Consider the following 22,970-nt stretch of genomic DNA (forward strand, 5'->3'; position numbering starts at 1 on the left):
ATTAATTTTTTTAAACAAAAGTAAAAGTTAAAAATAAATTAATGTTCAATTTGAATGAAAATAAAAATAGGCACATGTAAAAACGGAGCTTACAATTTTTGGACATCCTAAATCAGAAACTTTGTTCGCTACAAGTTGAACCATATTTAAACTTTTGTATTTAAGCTTCCGACAAAACAGAAGTCAGTAGTCTCAGTACCTAGTTACTGTTGACAGGAGTAGGCTTACTTATAGTGGCGGGTAGTGAAAATCGGAACTAATGTTGCCGAACTAAAGTGTCCCCTTTGTTGTTGTTTGAATAGCAAGCTTAGATGAATGATTACCATCTCTATGATAGCAAGCCTTTGTTTTACAACCAACGCCCCCCACTGTCAATGTCATTCAAGTGCCAAAAGAGCCTACTCGTACTGTATCTACATTTGCTACTAACCTAATGATTTATTTAGTGCAAATCGAAAAATACATTTTTTATAAAATATAATCATGTTGGCAGTGTCCGTGCACATTAGTTACCGCCAATCGCCATACATTCTCATCCATATTCCATAGTCTGCTACGCGATAGCGGAGTGAGCTTACTTCTACTCCCAGGGAGTAAATGAATATGATGAAGCTCATGTCTCGGGAATAGGCTACTTGACTCATATCTAATTTCGTCCAATAAATGATTATTTATTATAGTATTTTGCTTAAGACAACGAAATATATCAATAACAATTATTAAAAACGCAGGATGGATATATAAATCCAATTTTAAAAAATACAATTTTTATTTTTATTTGAAACGCAGAAAACGCTGTCAGCCATGATGTGACGTCATTAAATATGTAAACAAAGAAATGTCATCCCTATGTCACGCGGGGACTAACGTAGTATCCATATACATAAAATTTAAAGACCGTAAAAGTTTGTCAGGACTTTAAATTATCTACTTTTTTTACATTCTCGGATGATACAATAACGATAATTACTATATTTTTCATGTAAACTAGTATAGAAGTCATGTTTATTAAACTTTGGGAGGTTGTGCTGTTGTTTACAAATGCATGACGTCAGAGCACAGATAATCTATCGGCCAAACATGGCCGACAGTGTTTTCACCTGTCTAAGAAAAATATATTTTTAAATTAAAGTTTTACGGTTTTTAGGGCGCAAAAAAATATAGTGTTAATTTTTTTGATCTAATAGGACGAATATTAACCATTTAAGACCTACTTAAAAAAAGGGTCAACTAGCCTATTGAGGTTTATTCCATTACCCACTCGTGGAGAAAGAGACCTATTGCGGTGCCTGTCCACTGAAGCGGAGTGGAGTGGAGATGTGTATAGTTGACCAATCAGTTTTATCAGGTGACGGAATAAAAATATCACGTTATTAACCGACAATCTGATTGGTCTACTCAACATATCTCAACTCCGCTCCGCTTCTGTGGACAGGCACCCTTAGGCACTTGTCCTATCGTTGACGGGAAGACGACTAGCTGTCGACTATTTTCTCACTCAGGAATCGTACGATTGACGTAAGTATAATTCATTGTTAATAAAAAAAGATGCCTATTTACGTTGCATACGCGGGACAAGTGTGTACATCAATTCTCTGATCTCTCACGTTGCATCGTATCAGTTGCGTACGTGGGACCAGTTTGTACCTATAGTTGATCCGTGATCGATCGCTGACTGTTGGAGAGAATTCTCTCTCCACTTGTTTGTCACAGTGACAAGATCTCGGTCAGTGACGGTCTCATTGGCAGTAAAAAAAAACCACTCACGCACTTTGCGCAGGAATTCGATGTAGGTACCTACCATTCATCCAATTCCAAGGCACCTAGTTACGTATTATCTCACCCACTTCCAATTTGAGAACCAACTTAATTGAATTACAAGCATTGCTTAGCTGAAGCACCAGTCCCTACCTACCCATTTTACAGTGAAATTGTAAAATAGAAATAAGAAAAATTATTGTAGGTAGTTAGAGGTAATGATAAAGTAATTTCGATTTTTTTTTTAAATCATTCAATCATTATATTATTAGGTCCTTACATATGAAATTGGCGTTTTGTAAGGGAATTTTTGGTAAATATTTGGTAGGTATATCACATAATTTTTGTTTTGTCCTTAAATAAAAATCAACGGCTGCAAAAATTTGAATTGAAAACTACTACCACAGCTATAATCACTCCGGTATTAATGTACTTACCCAGAAAAATACTATACATCTGACATCTTTTAATACAAAGGAGCATATTTCTTAGTTTTATTTAAAAATGTTAAACGAATGAGCTAAGAATTACCATAATAAAACATTATATATAAAATAGGTGCTTCGCTATTATTACTTCGGTAGGTACTAATTCACACAGTTACATAACATGACTCGTAAAACACTTTCGTGATTTCAGATATGAGATCGTAAAATACGAAATTCTATACTGATTCTAAAATAAAATAAAAATACCACCATGGTACCGTAAGTTTCAACTCAACCGAATGACTGATGCGTGAATGATGAACAGACAAACATTAAATTAATTTTAATTTAATAATTTTAATTGGGTTGCTGGGGTGAGGAAGCGAAGGGTTTCGTGTGTGACATCGGCCGTCGTCTAAGGGAAAGAGGTTACGATCCGCACTCTGGGGTCTACCCTGGGGTCCAAAGGTTGTCCATCGCGATTCAGCGTGGCAATAGTGCCAGCTTAATGAGCACCTTTGGCCCAGGGGCAACCAGGGGCGGACTTTTTGACAACGTTTAATTTTATTCTCTAGTTTTTCTCTAAACTAAATTTAGAGTATCTGCATCCTTTTCTTTTTACTAATGCTAAAAAAGGAACAGAACATGACTTTCACATTTAAAGATTCTAAATTTTAGTGCACAAGAGAAATTTAAACAGTAGGTTCGCGACCGCGCGCTAAAATCACGGGTTATACCATCTAAAAATTAAATTTAGAACTGTCAAACTGTGTCTGTCCTTTTCATATTACATTAGTAAGAAGAGCATGCGAATACTCCAAAATTAGGTTGTGCTCAGAATCAGTGCCAGTTTATTTAAGTTTGTATGTTTAATTTTAATATTTTTAAGTACTTTTAATTTAGATCTAAGTTTATTTAATAGAATTGTATGTTATTATTATTTTAAGGTACATTAAATGAATAAATAAAGAAACAATAATAATATAACTAATCATAATTTTAATTTTAATTAATTTATTCTATTTATTTACCAACAAAAATACTTGAAGAGTGACAAGTTTAAATGCTCCGTCCAGTGTAAAAATTATTGGATGAATAATGGTAAAAATTAGTCTGAGGAAAATACTGTAATTTTTGAAAACTGACCTGGCAACACTGCTTCATACGTATTTGTATAAACCGCTCAGCAATATTTGTATTAAACGTTTTTTTTATGTGAAAACAAGTAAATAACTAATGAGAAATACAATGACGCCACGAATTCTCAAAGTTTGTTTTGCAACTAAAGTTGCATTTCTTGTATGTATTCTTGAAAAAAACCGGTTACACGATAAGGGACAAAAAATAGGTTAGCTGTGTCTCTGTTTATCACATTAGTAACCTCTATCTGTGCTCTCTTTTTAGTGTGAATGAGAAAGCAAACGTTCCAGTATCTACCTTTATTACTCTATCTACGGATGAATAATTAATTCACCACAGAGTACCTACTATGTACATAGGATATTCACAGAGCACAGTGTTGCTAAGTTTGGAAGAATTTCATTTCCGTATTTTTCATGTGATTCTGCTCTACAAGCCACGCACTCTACTCTTTTTGTCGAGTCTTAAGTGGGAGGTCCCGGGTTCATTTCTAAATCTTTGGTGAGGTCTGGTGGGAGGCTTCGGTCGTGACTAATTACCACCCTACCGGCAAAGTCGTGCCGCCAAGCGATTAAACGTTCCGGTACGATGTAGAAACCAAAGTACTAGTACAAGTACAAGTATAGGTTTAATAAAAACTGCCATACCCCTTCCAGATTAACCCACTTAGACTGCATCATCAATTCATCACATACCACCATAATGAGGTTGCAGTCAAGGGCTAAAAAAACGGTCAAGTTCTAGTCAAGACTCGCGCACCGAGGGTTCCGCTCTACAGAAGAAGGAAAACTGAAAGAATCACTTTTGCTAACGAACCGCAAAACCGCTTCGTTAGCAAAAGTGAAGTTTAGTTCACGCGACCTCGTTCGCGTGAACTAAATAAATTTCGAACCCCTACCCCCTTAGGGGTTATATTTTTGAAAATCCTTTCTTATGGACTAAGACTCTGGACCTACCTTGACTTGCGATCAGAGTATTTTTTAGATAATTTGCGATTTCCAACCTGTTTAAGAAGAGACAAACGAGCAATAAAACAAATCGGCAAAAAATAACTCATTTTGTGCGGCACAATGGTGGCGCACGAGCACGACTTCCCGCGTTTTATAACTATGTCCATTTCAGTGGTAGCTAATGTGCCCAACTCTGTACACAATCCATACTAAAATGAAAGATCTGAATAATTATATTGCCATTCTTTTCATAATTACGCCTAATGACTAACTGCCGCACAGGGACGCTTATTGGTTACTTAAGTTTAGTTAAAAGGAGACAGAGCTATATCTCTCACATATCTCTCAAATCTGTCTCGTTTTAACTCAATCTTAAGTAACGATTAGCGAGTCTGAGTACAGCAACGGTAACAAGTTTAAATAAATGTGTCAATTTAATAACAGGTTCTAACTGAATAAAAAATGGCTGTTAGTTGGTTAGTTGTGCTTGTGACAGACGGTTACAGCCGAACTGGACGAAACTATAGAGCTTTCTTTACTGTGGGACCCTGAAGTGTAAATAAAAAAATTAAGGTACAGTTATAATTATTATTTTTAAGTATTATAACCCAATGCAACAAAAATAAACAAAGATATATGTAATACGCGACAGGTCGATATGCCAATTAGGGGAGGGAACGCTCCGCAAACCCCCCGCGGATTACCATCTCAACCTATCGCGGACTATAGGTACGAATTATGAATACATTCCATAACAACTAGGTATGTAATATTATGTAGTACTTACTACTTACCTACCGGGTAGTTAGGTGATAACAATTTTCTATACTATAATAATACAAAATAATGCTCACGACTTCATCCACGTAGATTTGGGTTTTAAAAATCCCGCGGGAAGTCTTTGATTTTCAAGGACAAAAAGGAGCAAGTTTCCTATTGTACACAATCTTAAAAATAAATTGACAGGTCTTCTGTGCTATCCTTTTCACTATTTTCTTTGTTGTGATGCTATCCGCATTCAATTTAGACCTTACAATTTATTTTAGTTAACAGATTGTAATTGTCTACAACCAGGATGCAAACTATCTCTGTACCAGTCAATATCGGTTGAACAGGTAGACTGTGAAAAGTTAGCAGACAGGAATATTTTATGTATGTATGGATTATCCCCGAATGCTTTGCTGCCCCGATTTTTTCTTTCAATACAGTGAAATGATCCTTACATGAAATTGAGTCCATCAGCATTTACAAAAATTTTAATCAATTGCATTTATTTTTATGGACAACTCACGCTTGAACAAAAAATTGACCAAGCCTAAATTGTTTTCACAAAAAAGAGCTAAAGCTTCTATGGTTTTGGATTTCCCCATACTGTCCCAGTTAAAAAAAACACATTGTATAGCTACATTATCCCCGAATTTTATAGGCTAATTATCACGCGGGCAAAATAAACACGTTTCAAGCGACTTGTTGTACGACTAGTAGCGAGGCGCTGTTGGGGAAGCGGGTGGTCGCGCGGCTGTCGGCGCCCAGCAGCGTGCTCACGGAGAACGCGGAGCCCACCAAGAAAGTACCAGGCGAGGCACACAGGGCGCGCACCTGCAAACATGCAATCCCATAAAATATCAATATGGGCAAAGTGGGCGTCATGCAGTCTTCCGACCTAACAAGTATTAAAAATAGAATATAGATAGATAGAGAGTACATAATATCAAGGTTTAGTCTATCTTTATTCCAAATTTCAGCCAATTCCGTCCTGTGCTTCTTGCGTGAAAGAGTAACAAACATACAAACTTTCACCTTCCCAATAATAGAGTGATAAATCTAAAATTATATTTACCTTTACACGACGGGATTCAAACTTCTCTAGAGTAACATTTAAACCTAAATCTTTTGACGCTAAGTCTAGCCCGTTGCTTAAAGCACCCGCCCAGCCAAGTTGTCCATAATTGTCTCTGGAAATATTATACAAATGATAAATAAGTATTCTATAGATATGTTTAAGTTAAGCTTTTTAATCATTATACACACCTATTTTGTTGTCTCGACATATCTATAAAAACCTTTACGGGCACCCCATAGCAGTTTACAATATTGATTACAACAGGTATCATGCACAATTTATTAACTTTGAAGTCATGGTTAATATGATTGGAGTGCTCCAATCTAAAAACAACCACATTATTCTTTTCACTTTTTCCCTTCGTTTCGTGTAAATCCATGCGGGTACCGATATTGTCAAGCTGCAGGGCGTTGGACGCATCAAGAGGTAGTCTTTCTCTTTCACGTGACAGCGTTTTACCGAAGCAGTGAAGCCAAAGACAATGCTGGCCGATGGCTGCACGGCCCGTCTTCATGATGTGCGCCTTCCATCGCAAAACAAACATAGAGCGTATCAATCCACCTCTTTCTTCCTTGTTTTCACTTGTATCGACCATATCGAATAATGAAGGCGTATCGTCGGTAATAAATTTTGAATAGGGTGGCTTGTTGATGTCATCTTTACTTTCAGGGTGATTTTTAGCAATTTTCAGACAGGAATATTCAATCTGCCCTTCTGGTAAATCTCCAAGAATTCTTCCGCTTTTAAGTATAAGATGAGCTCTCTCTCGGGAGATTAAGGTATTATCAGAGTCAATTGCGGTCGTAAGCTGCGTGAACTTCCACTGTCTGCTCAGTAATGACGCCTCCAGGACTTCTAGAGTTACATTATCGTCCTTCTCGTTACATATGTTTTTTATTTCAACGGATAAATGCATGTTCTCTAAAACTCCATTCCCAGATTGACCTAAGCCTCTTCGCGGCGTCGCCAAAATCTCGACTGTCTCCTGCAAAAGTGGATTGTATTTTAAATAAAAAAGCGAATTTTCTAAGCCAGTTTAATTTATTCTAATATGTGACTTGTTAGAAATAGAAAGTAGTTTCACTTGTACCTAATTTAATTTAAGACATTTATAGGAGCTATTTAGAATACGAGTTCAAAAAGTAGAAAATCCCTATGGCTCTCAAAAGATAAAAGGATCCTAGAATACTGACAGTGGGGTTGAAGCGGAAGACGTGTCGCAGCAGGCGGTGCGGGCGCGCGGCCTGACCCGTCTCGTAGTAGGCGAGCAGGTAGAGGCGCGGCGCGCTCGCGTGCGGCCGCAGCAGCAGCGTGGCGCGCGCAGCGCCTGCTACCGAGCCGCGCGCCGCCACCAGCGACACGCGCCGCCAAGCCGCGCGCGCCCGCGACTCCGCACGCGCTGCACGCTCGTCTGTATTATCATGTGATCCATACATATTAAATGCGTAAGTCTGTCTCTCTGTCTGTCTGCTAGCTTTTCATGGCCCATTCATTTGATTTTGAGAAAGGACTCGCCATATTTGCTGTCTGTTCCGTTCAAAAATCCGTGTGACGTCATGACAGCTCATGAACCTAAGGAGACGGGTACCGTTTTCGCGGCACAATTTAAAATGCAAAATTTAAATGCATTTTTATTGCCCTTACTGATCGAATATAATTTTTGTAAATTTTTGGTAACTGATAAGTTTAGGATTAAATTAAGACACTTTTTAAAAATGGGTAGTATACCCTATTTTGACATAACAGTTGACTCATAGTGCAAATATAGCGAGTCCTTTCTCAAAATTTACGCAATATACCAAACATACCTGAAAAATCAGGCGGTGGGCGATATTTGTCATCATACAGAACTTTGAAATCATCCACAGTATCGTCACCGCTAACCACACTCATGCAGTCGGGGTGCGACACTGCCAAGTACAGGTTGCGCATCGGCACCGGACCAACGTTCCGAAACTCTACGTCCACGTGCAATATTTCCCCGCTTATGACGTCAGCGCCGGTTTCAGACACCGTCATCTGATAAACGATAGTAGATTCAATTAACTATTCAAAAGCGCTTTGTTAAAAAGTAAACAGGTAGTATCACAAATCTCAATTGTTGTGATTGGCTGAATTTATGGCAACAATGTGTTTCAGCTAATAGTGAGCAAGTGTCAGTCAATCAGAGGTGATAGCGATCGTCACACTGTACTCTGTAGCTGTCAAACTACGGCGGTAGCCCCCCAGGCTTCTATAAATGTGTCATATATGTATATTCAACTTAATAGATTTGTCGTGCGTTCTAAAGCCTTAGTTAAAAAACAGTAAACTTGCCTGTAAACATGGCGCTTGAGGGATAACTTTTATTTGCAAAAGTTTATCCGAAAAGTTGTTACCGCCTAAATTTAATTTTCCCAAAACCGATACACCGTTTTCGTTCTGTTTACCTTCTCCAACATTTATCATTCTGAAAGTCATCAACAATAAAGAACAGGTATTGGACATAAAATTCGTAATTATAAAAATTAAATATAGAATTTTCAATGTATAAAATGTGTTACCGGCATGAAATTACTTAATAGAAAGGACCTCTGGACTCGAGATATCAAGAAACAGGTTCCCTTCAGAGTAGGCAAAGATCTGGGAGAAAATGCTCCACGACAGGTTTTTAGTGAATCAGGCGTATCTCAAAACCTACATATAGTAGCCGGCAAGAAATATTGTACGTCGACCTTTATAACGAGATTTCGGCTTTAACGCTCTACGCGTTATTTCTGTCCCTCATGTGACTTTCTCTAATAATGCTCCGATTTCACAATGTGGCTATGACTGACGCCGGCGTTTGCTACGAAGATCAAGAGAATGCTATGCAAATACTGTGTCCTAAACAAATTATGGTATAAGTCCCGCAAATTGCTATTGCGCTGGAACCATATCTCATTAACATCGGAATGACGTCATTTTGACGTCAGCCGAAATAAAAATATACCATCAGCTCGAAACTTCAGTCTAGTGCTGACGTCACTCAAACGGCGGCCACGCGCATTAGCAATTTGCGGGACTTATAGCTACCATAACGTACAGTTTATTTGAATAGGTGTCCGTTTTATGCAAAGGACTGTAGGTATAAATACGAAAGCGTGTCTGTCCGTCTGATCTTTTCACGGCCCATCCGCTTAACAGATTTGACGAAGTTTGTTAAAGAGGGTAGCTTGCACCAAGAGACAAACATGCTTTTCACGAAAAATCGAGTTTCCACGGAATTTGAAAAACCTGAATCCACGCGGACGAAGTCATGGGCATCATCTAGTAAAAAAAAATTATCAAACTTACTTATAAGCTAATCCTTGTATTATTAGTTGCCCAATCTTCAGAGGTATCACAGTGAAATTCAATGTTCTCTTACAATCTCCCTCTAACAAAAAGGACTTAATTTTCTGACCGTGTATCACGTTGCTCTCTATGACTTGTCCCGTAGCGAACACGGGTTCATTATTTAAGACCTCATCGATCGTTGTTTCTGTTTCCTCTACATTTGGAGTGAACTGCCATAATAACTCAATTTCTTTTAAAAGTAATGAAATCTTCAATGGGTTGTATAAAGTTAAAGAAATTTGGATAGGTTCTGAAAAAAAAATACGCTGCCATGTAACAAAATTGGTTTAAATGTAATGCCCATACTGCGTAGAAGCATTTGTTGGTGTGGTAGACTTATACCCATATTCATAAACGTTACTATGAATTCTTACAAACACACACCCACACACACACAGACACATATACACTCACACATACATATGTTGTGAATCACCTACTAGGTATTTTTACTAGTTAATTGACTCTTATATTTTCATATTATTATATTATTGTAAAGCTTGTTTAAATTATCAAACGTACTGTTATAAATTTATAATTAGTATCTATTTAAGTAATCTGAAAAAAATTGTAATCCTATTTGGCCTTATTTTCAGTCTGTTATTATGTAAAATTATATTGTATATATCGCTGTTGATAGCAAAAAACGAATAAAATAAAATAAAACAAAGCATCCTCAACAGCCCAATCATAAAATACTATTGAAAGATATCTTACGTAACTCTACGTAATAGTCTGATTGTTTAAGAATGGCACAATTTCCACGAAATTCAACAAAGATAGCATAGCATGCATCTTAGAGACAGATATAGGACTTTGATTCCGGAAAATCAAAGAGTTCCCACGGGAATTTTTAAAAATCTAAATAACCACAGACGACGAAATAGTCATCGGCTTCAGCATCAGCATCAGTTAAAAAATAAAGAATTATAAAATTAAATATTCTTAATTTGTTACTCATAAAATTTCTGAATTAAGAAAATAAAAGAAATATTACCGTACCTCCTTGCGGAACAATAGGATTGCTATCAGTTTTTTGTGTATACAAATCTATACTCGGTTTAAAGATCATCGGCACGCTGCCTTGAGCAACCTGAAGCAGGGCTTCCTCTAGTTTGTGCCAGTAAGGATCGTCCTGGCCCGCGTCTGCCGCAGGCGGTAAGGAAAGTGACGAAGCGGGCACCCGTCCTGGTGACGAGAGGGGTGCGGGGCCCACGCATAATACTGCCGTTTCCTCGCTAGATAGCAAAGGCACGGGCAGAATTGGAAGCTGTTCTTTGTACTCCTCTGATGTCTCTACCCATTGCTGAAAATTTGTAAGGTATATACTCCATTGTAAATCGGATATTTTTATTTTATCTCATAAACACATAATACGTTAAAAAATACTCATGTAAACCACCTTCTTCGGCATTCGTTTCTCAATTTTACTGTTATTTCATTTATAAAATACATGTGAATATAATGTAACACACGTTTTGAGTAACCAAATTAAAGTAGTAGCATTTTTATCGATAAACGAACAGTTTGAAGTCTTCTCAAAATATTTCGCGTGTTGTAATGTTTTACAAACTGGCGCAAAAGTAATGAAACAGTAGCGATTTTTTATTATTTTGATGTTATGTAAAACTATTGTAGAGATTTCATTTTATCTAAGTTCAATATTCAATTACATTAATATATATTACAATGAGTATATTAATATTGTGTTTTATTTTTCCCTACGTAGATTTTGTGATATCGTGACGTTCGTATCTGTGTAAACTGTAAAATGTGCTAGATTAGTAACGTTACCTCATGGTTCGTAGGAAGAACTGCTATGAGTGCTATGAGACAAAACATCGTGTTTCTAATTATTATGATTCTTTTTAGCGTTTAAACTACCGTGATTGATCTCCATTATAAGTCGACGTTAGCCCGACTAGTTGCTCCCCCCCCCCCCCCCCCCCCCCCCCCCACCCCAGCCACCCTCACAACGGGCTCTACGGGCAGCGGCACGCGCGGCCCGCAGTCACAATCGCGGCGCGTGCGCGAACTGACTCCCTTGAAAAAGGACCCCGTATGGGTTCGAAACTAGTCGGGCTAACGTCGACTAAACACGTGAGCACAGCCGGGACAGATATTATTTATTATGATTCTTACTGAATGGTGATTATATTTCCCTTATCCCTTTTGTTATTCTCCCCGTTTAGGAGCAGAAGTTAACACAGAAATCATGCAGATTCCTGCATGACTCGCGGTCTAGATCCCCTCATCACCAACTAGTCCACGACCACGGTAACAAAAGCTGTCCCGCCTCTTGTGACACTGGTGCTCAAACTCCCGTAGCTTGTCCCGAGGCGACGAAATCTTGGTAATACACTGGACCCTGCTCCTCGCACGAACGAACCCGTCCAAACGACCCGATTTCGCGTTTACGCCTGCTCTCTCTATGGCCGCGGTTCTACGCGCGAAAGAGGATAGATAGTAAGGCGGGCACTGACCTGGTGCGCGAGCATAAACTCGCGCAGGAACGCGTCCTGCTGGGCGGAGGGCTGCGGCGAGAGCGGCGCCAGCGGCGCGGCCAGCCACGACGCGGCGGCGCGTGGCAGCTTCAGCGCGCCCGCCAGTCGCCCCAGCGCGAATTGCACGTGGTCCGTCGACAGCCGCCAGCCGCTGCCCGCGTACACCTGCAGCCGAGACTATTCTAGTCACAACATAAAGGCTTGGAATACTATTCTGCGATCTGTGTTTCCTACCAATTACAATCCGGGTATCTTTAAAACAAGAATTAATCCATCCCATCTTAGGCCACATCTTCACTTTCCATCAGGTGTGATTGTGATAAAAGCGTTTGCGTATAATGAATTTTAAAAAAATATGTCGGCAGCGTCGTTTTTCGTTGTAAACAGATTGCTCATTGCACATCGCGTCATCGTCCCCACCGTTGTTGTGAGCCTATAAATTCGAACGCGTAGTGTGTGACGATTCGTGTGTGTGACGCTGTAGCGGCCAGTAGGGCCTACGCAGCATAGTCAATCCGAAACAACACACACAAAAGTGTGACGATTCATTATTGGCCTGGCTCTCGCCAGAGGCGGTTCTCAGTAGACACGGGTTGACGTACTGTAGGTTTTATAATTGTTGTTGTAATTTAATATGGTTTCCGTTGGTTGTGGTTAGGTTAGGTTAGGTTAGCTGGTTGGTCTGGGACCGGTATGGGGATGGTGGAGCCGGTTTAGGTAGGGTTAGTTAGCGTTGGTTACGTTAGTAACGTCATTGGAGACGTTGTTGTCATGACTCATAAATGAGGGTAGTCTGTGTCGTCTCTCGTAGTGCGAGAATATTGTTAGTGTGCCTACCAGGGCTCGGTTAAATCTAAAATGTTGTAATCCTGACTTATCGGTGTTAATCATCATTATCATTATTGTCTTATTAAGGCAGGCCTATCCCGACATCAGAAGTGAGATAACAGTTTAGTCATTTCAATGTTGATCTTCCTGATTCTCCTACAAGTAGGACTAGAACTAGAACTGATGTAATTTATAACTACCAGGAATTGTCACAGTTGCTATTATAGGTCTTACATAGCTCATACTCCATATTCTGAGTGAATCGACGCTAAACGAAATGCACAATCGTTACTTAAACCCTATGGGTACCTTCAAGTCGAGAATAAATAGGCATCTTCTATAGTCTGATTTTTAATTCCGATGTTACCAGAGATAAAACAATTCCCACAAAGAGGGAAACTTTAAATATTGTACATAGGTAAATTTATGTACATAAATCAATTGCCGCATGTATGTAAGATCATCACTTGAGAACAAATCAACCGATTTGGCCGATTTTTTGTTGTTATCGTAAAGAACAAGGTTTTTGTGAAAGAATTTCTTAAAAATCCTGAATCATAATCTAAGCGTGTACTTTTAGGGACATCAAGATAATTAAAATTAAAAGGAACTAAAAATAGACTTAAAAATGTTCAACATATAAGTCAAGATTAAATCCTCAAATCAACCGATCCCATTGCTGCCAGTTTCCACTTTCTATGTCTTAGGACTTTTTATGTTGATAGGGATGTAATGTAATTTGGGGTAAAATCGAAATTCAGGTGGTGGTCATACTGTTTTTCATACAAATAACTCCCCTGATGTATAAAAATGACAACGTCAGAGTTCCACCGAATTAAAAATCAGAGTATAGGCAACTTCATCTTAGGCTGCATCATCATTTGCCACAAATTGCCAAAAATTTGATCCTACCTTTCAGATTATATTACACTCCAGAAAACTTTTAGAGTTTTTGAGGTTTTTATGAATAAAATTAATACAAATGAAATATGTATGTAGTTTCAAAATACCTGGTAAGCTTGTTTGTAACATCTATATGCGTGTTTTTTCTGTCCAGCCTTAGAAAATCTGTGCCCGGCGAGCACCATATGGAAAGCGTATTTTCTGGACATGACCTTATTACTTGGGCCTTTCAGAAAACACAAAGCTGCCTGTTCTAGAAGCATTGCACTCCGTAAATCGCTGTCTTCAGAGGTCATGCGAATGAGTTGCTTGGCTGCTTCGCCGTATAACCCAGCATTGATTAAACATGGTACCGAAAGCAAAGTGGCTCGGACTGCATACTGTATCATTCTGTAACAGTTAAAGTAACATTCAAGAGAGTCGGGCTTGTCCAATTAGGGTTACCAACCTCCTTTGTCTCTACAATCCATAATATAAATGCGAAAGTGTGTCTGTCTATCTGCTAGTTTTTCACAGCGCGGCCCATCCGTATGACTGATTTAGACGAAATCGGGTACAGAGATAGCTTGAATCCTGGGGAAGGACATAGGCTACTTTTGGTGAAATTCAAATAGCTTTACAAGATTTTAAAAAACTTAGAGCAAAACCAGGACAGGTCAGCCAGACACTACATAATAAATTAAAGTCCGCGCCGCGCTGAACATGTGTCTGTTCAGACTAATCTCAGAAACTACTGTACAGATTTTCATTAGGCTTTCACTAATAGAAAGAGGGGATTATCTGAGAAGATAAAACGATAATATATAATTTATGAACATTTTGCGAAAATAAGCTACAGGTATTGTGATGATACTAGCTTATGCTCGCGACTTCGTCGGTGTGGACTACGAAAATTTCAAACCCCTGTTTTACCCCGTTAGGGGTTGAATTTTCAAAAATCCTTTCTTAGCGGACGTCTACGTCATAGTAGCTATCTGCTTGCCAAATTTCAGCAAAATCCATCCAGTAAATTGAACTGTGCGTTGATAGATCAGTCAGTCAGTCACCTTTTTCTTTTAGATACTTAGATTTGTGAATTAAGTCGAAAAAAAGTCGTCCCGTCTGAGGGCTTCCATTGCGTGCGCTGCGTAAATAATAATTTAGGTTCCATGAAAACAATAGTGGAATAATTACTCTCAAAAAGTTCTATAAATATCTGTCATAAATTTCGTCACATGACCGTTCCTCCCCCATCCATCCGCCAGAAGTATCCAGCTATAGACCGGATCTGTGCTCTGTGCTACCCGTGCGGAGCTGGGGTCCATATTTACTAATATTAATGCGAAAGTGTGCCTGTCTGTCTGCTAGCTTTTCACCTGAACGGATATAGGCTACTTTTATTCCCGAAACACTTCAGTTCTCAGAGGATTTTAGAAAAACCTAAATCCACGGAAACGAAGCCGCAGGCATCATCTAATAAAAAATAAAGAAAAAAAGAATTCCTCAGCCTCACCTACAAGTGTTGAGGTAAGTGACAATGCTTTCCTCCATGTAGCCAAAGGTTTTTCTATTGGCCTCTCCTGCCATGAAAGCGCTGATGGCAGCCATTTCCAGCGCGCCCGCATAGCACAGCCACGCGCTGTCGGCGTAGAACTCACGCTTTGCAGTGTGGTACGCGTCAAATGCGCGCTGCCATTGCCCGCACAGAAACCAAAGGTCACCCAAACGCCGCAATTGAAGCTCCGCACAATCGGTCGAGTAACTTAAAAGTTTAAAAATTAAATTGAGGAGCTGGCGAACAAAACATATTTTTTTTCGTTTTTTCGACGTTTTGGTCTACTGAATACAAGTCTGAACTTATTTCCAAATAAAACGGTGAGTGGACTACTAAAATTGTACATACTGAAATTGAGTTCAAAGTTCATGATTTTGATCAAAACGGTACAATTACAGTAAAGTTCCAGTCAGGTTTTTGCTCCTCGCCCTTATTTCGTACAACTACATCGTTTTGTTTGCCAGCTTTACAATACGGTATTTGGCTATGTGAAAAATAAATTATTTCTGAGTGATTATTAAATAGAGGGTCTTCCAAAATACGTAAGATCCACGTCTTTTATAAGTTTTGTGTGTGATAACCATTTTAAATTATCGATTAAAGTACAAAAAGGACGTCAAATCATCGTGACGTCACATACCGGCATTTCATAGAATCTCGCATATTAAGCGCACGTTTTGGCGTTTGATAAAAAGTTAGTGATTTGACTAGTTGTCAGATACCTATTACGAAATACCAGTTCTTAGATCCGAGACGTTTGGTACCCCCGTAGCTGGATAGGCATCTGTATAAGTCTCGCAAATTGCTAATGCGCGTGGCCGCCATTTTAATGACGTCAGCAATAAACTGAAGTTTCGATGTGATGGTATGTATTTTTACTTAAATATACGTCAAATGACATCAAAATGACGAATTTCGATGCTAATGAGACATAGTCCCAGCGCAATAGCAATTTGCGGTACTTATACCAAAATAGTAAAAAGGAAACCTTATTTCATAGAACACAATTTCTATATGGAATATAGGTATTTATCTAGTTCGATGCTTATGAGGTTTCAGGCTTACGCAGGTTTCAGCTAAATCGGCCTGCTCATGTAACAAAGAATCAAGCTATCTGAAATCCAATTGGCTATAATCATTTCCTTATGCAAAATAATCATTCCTTCCTATTCCATAAGTATCATCATCATCAACCAATATACGACAATTCTGGACATAGGCCTCTAGTAGGGACTTCCACACGGCAGTCCTAAATCCCTGCGACTCGTTTGATGTCGTCTGTCCAGTGGGGGGTCTGACAACGCTACGCTTATTAAGAGATATTATTTTATTTTTTATAATTTTTCAGTGTTTTACCTACACTTCAAGCACAATTTTTGATATGTATTTAAAATTATTGAAAATGAAAATCTTTTTTTATTCGTATAAACTTTTACAAGTACTTACGAATAGTCGGATGCATCTACCACTGGTTCGGAATGCCTTTCCTGCCGAGAAGAACCAGCAAGAAACTCGGCGGTTGCTCTTTTCAAAGATTTGATACAGGTACAAGATTATGCCATGTATAAAATAGTATTTGCAGTCTTGTGCGTTGCTGGAACGAGCTGCAGGTCAAATCCACGCTCTTTTATCATTTAGGAGCATATTTTTAATAGATTTTTTAAATTTGTGCAAATGTAAGTCCAAAATAGTTTGCGGAATTTTATCATAAAAGGTAATAAAATACCCATACCCACAAATGACTTTTGAACTTTCCTGAGGCGGAAGGCAGGAGCTGCAAGTTTATTTAGATATTATTTAGTCATAATATAGACAGAATATTAAAAATACATACATAACTGTATTGTTAATTGTTGTAGCTCCTGATTTTCCAGTTGTAAACCATCGTTTTGTAGCTGATAGCAGAGATCTGCTCACACCTTTTTTATTTGCAACCTTAAACAGTTATGAATTCAAAAAAACCTTGTTTTATAAGTATAACTATGTACAAAATAAAATATATATCAATGTCCATAATATACATCAATTAGTTATTGATATTGATTGATGATTTAGTTACTTACAAATACAAATCATTTGTTTGCTGATTGTAGGTAGGTACATTAATAAGTTGTATTTGTATTTGTACTCATGCCAGACATGCATTGCAATGCGTCTCGTGCACCTTGGTAATTTATGTCGGAGCGGTGCACGGAACAGTGATAGCCTAGTGGTTAAGACGTCCGCCTCCTAATGGGGAGATCGGGGGTTCGACTCCGGGCATGCACCCCTAACTTTTCGGAGTTATGTGCGTTCTAAGCAATTAAATATCACTTGCTTTATTGATGATGGAAAACATCGTGAGGAAACCTGCATACCTGACAGTTCTCCATAATGTTCTAAATTTCTAAAAGTGTGTGAATTGTGCCAATCCGCACTTGGCTAGCGTGGTAGACTATGGACAAAACCCTTCTCATTCTGAGAGGAGACCTATGCTCTTTAGTGAGCCGGTGATGGGTTGATTATGATGATGATGATGAATGTTATGTCAGAAAACTTCACACTGTACAAAGTTTAATACGCGAATGCATAAGTAACGAACAGAGAGACAAACATGAATTATTATTGGTATGACATCCGTATTCAATACTGATATTATAAATGCGTGTATGTCTGATACGTTTTCACGGCACAAAAAGTAACAAACAGACATACTTCAGTACGGACTATATTTATGCAAGTCTACTCACAACTTCGGTCAATTGCGTAATTTGCTTTTCTAAGTGTGGTATCAACGCTTTCGAAGCATACTCATGCAAGAAACTTTTTATTGCATCAATGTCCATCGCATTTAGTGCAGCTCCATGGATTTCAGATAAACTTTCCGAGGGTTTAATCACATTAACACTTTCTGAACTGCCAGAAAACGAATATGGCTAAAACAGAATTATTATTATGTACATCAAAAGGTACCTATTTAAGTGGAACATTCAAAAAATAATTTTAAAAACCGTACAGTACGCGGCAGAAAGTAATGTACATTGTACGTCGATCTTAAAGGTATGATTCCGAACCTCGCTGCACGCAGCAGCGCTGCCGCAACAGTCCTGTCACGGCACTACTGGTCCCCATACAATCTCTATATTACATTCCGAGATAGGCAGCATTGTTCCGCTACATTGCTGCCGCGACATTGCTGCCTAGCTCGGAATGTAATGTCATATAAGCTTATATATAGAGATTGTATGGGGACCAGTAGTACCGCGACAGGACTGTGACAGCTGGTGACAGCACTGTTGCGGCAGCGCTGTTGCGTGCAGCGTGGTTCGGAATCATACCTTTAGAAGGAGTTAGCGGATTTGTAGAGCATTGTCTCTGTCATTGAGACCGACAAAACGTCATATAGGTATGAGTGACAGAGACAACGTTCTAGAAAGCCGAAATGTTATTCTAAAGGCCGATGTACATTACTTTCTGCCGCATACTGTACATGTTAAATGGCGATCCACACTACCAATTTATCCCAACGGGTGGTGCTTGCCTATGTCAAAAATAAATTATTTCTCAGTGATTATTAAATAGTTACTTTCAAAATACGTAAAATCCACGTCCTTTGTTAATGTTAAGTGTAATAACCATTTTAAATTATCGATTAAACTATAAAAGCACATCAAATCATTGTGACGTCACATGCCAGTATTTCATAGAAGCTCGCAACCAAGCGCGTGTTTTTGTTTGAAAAAATACTGATTTGACCAGTTGTTAACCACCATACAAGCTGTCAAACGCCATAATTTTAAATGTTAAGAGCTTCCAGGTATTTTCTTTAAATACAAACAAACGTACAACCCAGCAGACAAAAAAAACAAACACTGTTGATTTTAATTTGGCATTGGTTGGACCTCGTGTGATTAGTTTTGCCTGTGGATCCCCATTGAGAATCTCCTCCCTTTTTAGGGTTCCGTACCTCAAAAGGAAAAACGGAACCCTTATAGGATCACTTTGTTGTCTGTCTGTCTGTTGGTCTGTCAAGAAATCTACAGGGTACTTCCCGTTGACCTAGAATCATGAAATTTGACAGGTAGGTAGGTGACATTCGGGGAAAAACCTGAAAACCGTGAATTTGTGGTTACATCACACAAAAATAATTAAACTGTGGTCATGAACTAATAATTAGTATTTTCAATTTTCGAAGTAAGATAACTATATCAAGAGGGGTATCATATGAAAGGTCTTTCTTTACCTGTGAGTTCTAAAACAGATTTTTATTTATTTTAATGTATCATAATTCATACTTTTTGAGTGATCGTGCAAAATGACGAAAAAATACGACTGTATTACGGAACCCTCGCTGCGCGAGCCTGACTCACACTTGGCCGGTTTTTTTTATGTTGGTTAAGTTACCAATACCAAAATCTGTAATATTCACAGACTAAATATCAGAATTATACATAATAGTACCTGTAAGCTGTTTGCGTTATCATACACATCATTATCAGTAGTGGTAAGAGGATGTACACCTTCAGGGTTTGTAGATGTTGTTGCATTTGATTTCTCATCTGTGTGCAAAAGGAAACCTGTTTGACTTGTGTTGGCGTACATCATCATCAACATCAACCGATAGATGTCCACTGCTGGACATAGGTCTCTTTGTAGGGGTTTCCACACGCCACGGTCATGCGCCGCCTGAATCCAGCGGCTCCCTGCGACTCGTCTGATGTCGTCCGTCCACCTAGTGGGGGTCTTTCGACGCTACACCTTCCGGTGCGAGGTCGTTGTCATACATGGAGGAAAAAAAATTGTTGGTGTAGAAATATAGGTACTTGGTAAGATTAGATTTAAGCTAAGAACAGCAAGATCTATATGTTACGCTCAAAGACCGAAAACGCTCATTGAGTGAAAAACAGCTCACAACGCCTTGTGGCGATTGCAGAAAACCCACATGGCGAAATTCATGTCATGGCTATCTAAATATATAAAAATGGAAAAGGTGACTGACTGACTCATCTATCAACGCACAGCTCAAACCACTGGACGGATCAGGCTGAAATTTGGCAAGCAGATAGCTATTATGACGTAGACATCCGCTAAGAAAGGATTTTTGAAAATTCAACCCCTAAGGGTTACCCCCTTAGGCCGGCCTTAGGGGTTGAATAGGGCTTCGAAATCTGAATAGTCAACGCGGACGAAGGCGCGGGCATAAGCTAGTCATACTATATGACCACACTTACTGTGGCAAGGAAGCAAAGCAAGCGCTAGTAAATCCCAGGATTTTCGGTTAAAACCTCATATTTTTCAAGTCTTAATGGTAAAAGTCCAAAGTGTTCTGTGATACTCGTTAATTTCTGCCTTTCACTACTAACTAGTAGTTCCTAGGTTTTAGACAAACAAAAGTCTAATAACTAAAATGATCCCACTAAATTTTTTTCACATACACATACTGTACTGTCAACATACAACAACAACATATTGTAATAGTACAAGAATTGTATACCAACATATTTTATTGTTGTAATAATCAGTCTATTACTACAGTCTATTACAAGTTGTAAGCAATGGGTAAGAGTGTTGGGAATAGAAGACACTACATGTACCTGGAGTAGTCACACTTGCTACTGGAAATGTGATTTGAGATTCAAACGATGAGCCTTGGAGAGGAACTGAATCATTCTGGAAATGAAAAAGAATAAAGCAATAAGATTTACTTATAAGAATGATAACCTAGTCTCTAACAATATAATTCTTACAGTTAACACCCTGGATCTCTGTAAATATCTATCCCAAAAATCTGTTGGTAGTTTGGGATCTACAGTTTGTTTAGAGTTTATTTGTAACATAAAGCAGTTGGTAGCACCAAATGTTAGTTTTAAAGTTTCAAATGCCTTATCTGCTCTGAAATAAAATAAAAATTACATATATTTTAGGTTTTCATTAAAGAATGTAATGAGAAAGTACTCAAAATAATAAGGTATCCATATTAATATTTTAAGTGTGAAAGTGTGCGTCTGTTTGTCTGCTGGCTTTTCATAGCCTAACCATTAAACTGATTTAGACGAAATTTGGTACAGAGGTAGCTTACATCACAGAAACAGACATAGGCTACTTTTTATCCTGGAAAATCAGAGTTCCCACTGGATTTTAAAATACACCTAAATCCACACATGCAAATCCGCAGGCATCATCTAGTTATATTCTAGTCTATTATAAGCTTTTTTTGCAAAACAGAGTTCATTAAGTGTATTTCATTTATCAATGCATATTTATTTGTATAATACTACCCAGTTGAGGTTGAAGTGAATTCAGGTTTTTAAAAATCCTATAGTGATCACATTTTTAGCTTTACCAATACAAAAAATCACATTGATTCATTGATGTGTTGCAGAGCGATTTAAAGGCAAATAACACATTTTCACATTTATAATATGGGTAAATATTACTATGGACAAAGCTATGCTTTATGCATATATTTGACTCACAAAAACCATCGCAGATTACATATTACAATCTAAAACATACTTCTCCTTAGGAATAGTTGATACATCATGAAGAAGAAGATAGGATTTTAAGACAGCATTGTTGAACCACTTGGGTAATTTAGGCGGGGTAACATTCTGTAGTTGTGCATACTGTTGATTCAAGGCATTATAAACATCTATTATGTTGTCATCCAGAGTAGTTGCAACAATAATACAAGCCAGGAAATGTTTTGTGAATTCATGATCTGAAGGAAATTGAACTTCAAAATATGCCTCTCTCCAGGCATCAAACCAAGGTGTGGCTTGAGGTATTTCTATAGTATGTCCTTCTGAAAAACAAACCATTTAAAAATGAAAATCAAACATACAGTAGGTCGGTAAATCATTTAACAAATATGCAAGAAATTCTTCAGACCTATAGTAACTGGTACAGTTTTTTCATCATAATTATTTAAGACTGCATTATTAAGTTGTCGTCTAGCCTCAGTAGGCTGCAGAGGTTTCCAATTAACATCTCTTATTACTAGATTAATTTTTTTTATGCTGCATACGCCCCCTCCTGGCTCACGGAATTGACCTGTGACATGGTAAAGGAGGTATACTAATATTATTAGAATAAATAAATATATTAAAGTAGGTATTGAATGAGTATACCTTCCCAATCCACAGTAGTAAACGGTTGTAGTAGCTCTGACAATGTTAAGTTATTTTTGCCAACAACATTGTCTACTTTTGAGCTGCTTAATGTTGCAATGATCGGAGAAAAAGTGTTTTGAATGAACTCTTGGGCAGTTTTGTTCATTTCAAAAAATGTTAGATTTACTTTAGTAATGAAATATCCTTAGATTCTTGATTTTTAAAATGTATTAAGTATATGTTTGTTTTGCGAATCAATAAATTTTATATTTTTGCATGATAGGTAATCATGAAAATACTACGCTAATAATAACACTTCACTTGAGCTTCTTTATTGAAAAAGATTTAGGTATTTTAGCTTTTAATTATGGTCAGTGGTAGGTACTAAGATTTATGAAAACCACTATATTCAATGTACTCTGTGATCAAAACCACCACCACACCACCACCGAACCGAAAACCACATCAAAACGCAAACCAAAGAGTATATATGACATGTATACACTATGACACAAACACAGAAAAAGTTCCTCTGAGCTCGGGCCATTATGTTTTTTTTAAATTAATTTACGGCCCTGGATGTCAGTTCTTTAAGAAGTAGTACTAAGAAATTCTTTGGTAATTATATAGTGCT

General features: G+C 38.0%; 1 protein-coding gene across 1 annotated transcript; it reads right to left on the bottom strand.

Moving 5' to 3' along the window:
• Window positions 1–4,850: 4,850 nt before the first annotated feature.
• l(3)76BDm (trafficking protein particle complex subunit 8 homolog l(3)76BDm) lies at window positions 4,851–22,801 on the bottom strand. Its single transcript, XM_069503803.1, has 19 exons — window positions 22,355–22,801; window positions 22,116–22,277; window positions 21,741–22,029; window positions 20,972–21,116; window positions 20,819–20,894; window positions 19,686–19,783; window positions 17,975–18,160; window positions 17,080–17,180; window positions 15,204–15,452; window positions 13,819–14,101; window positions 11,960–12,145; window positions 10,479–10,782; window positions 9,435–9,726; window positions 8,436–8,568; window positions 7,928–8,138; window positions 7,313–7,530; window positions 6,308–7,104; window positions 6,117–6,231; window positions 4,851–5,875 (listed from the first exon to the last, which is right to left on the bottom strand). The coding sequence occupies exons 1-19, from the start codon at window positions 22,500–22,502 to the stop codon at window positions 5,735–5,737; spliced, it is 4,134 nt and encodes a 1,377-aa protein (XP_069359904.1). The 5' UTR covers window positions 22,503–22,801; the 3' UTR covers window positions 4,851–5,734.
• Window positions 22,802–22,970: the final 169 nt, after the last annotated feature.

Source organism: Maniola hyperantus, chromosome 2 (genome assembly GCF_902806685.2).
Source record: "Maniola hyperantus chromosome 2, iAphHyp1.2, whole genome shotgun sequence".
NCBI lineage: Eukaryota > Metazoa > Arthropoda > Insecta > Lepidoptera > Nymphalidae > Maniola > Maniola hyperantus.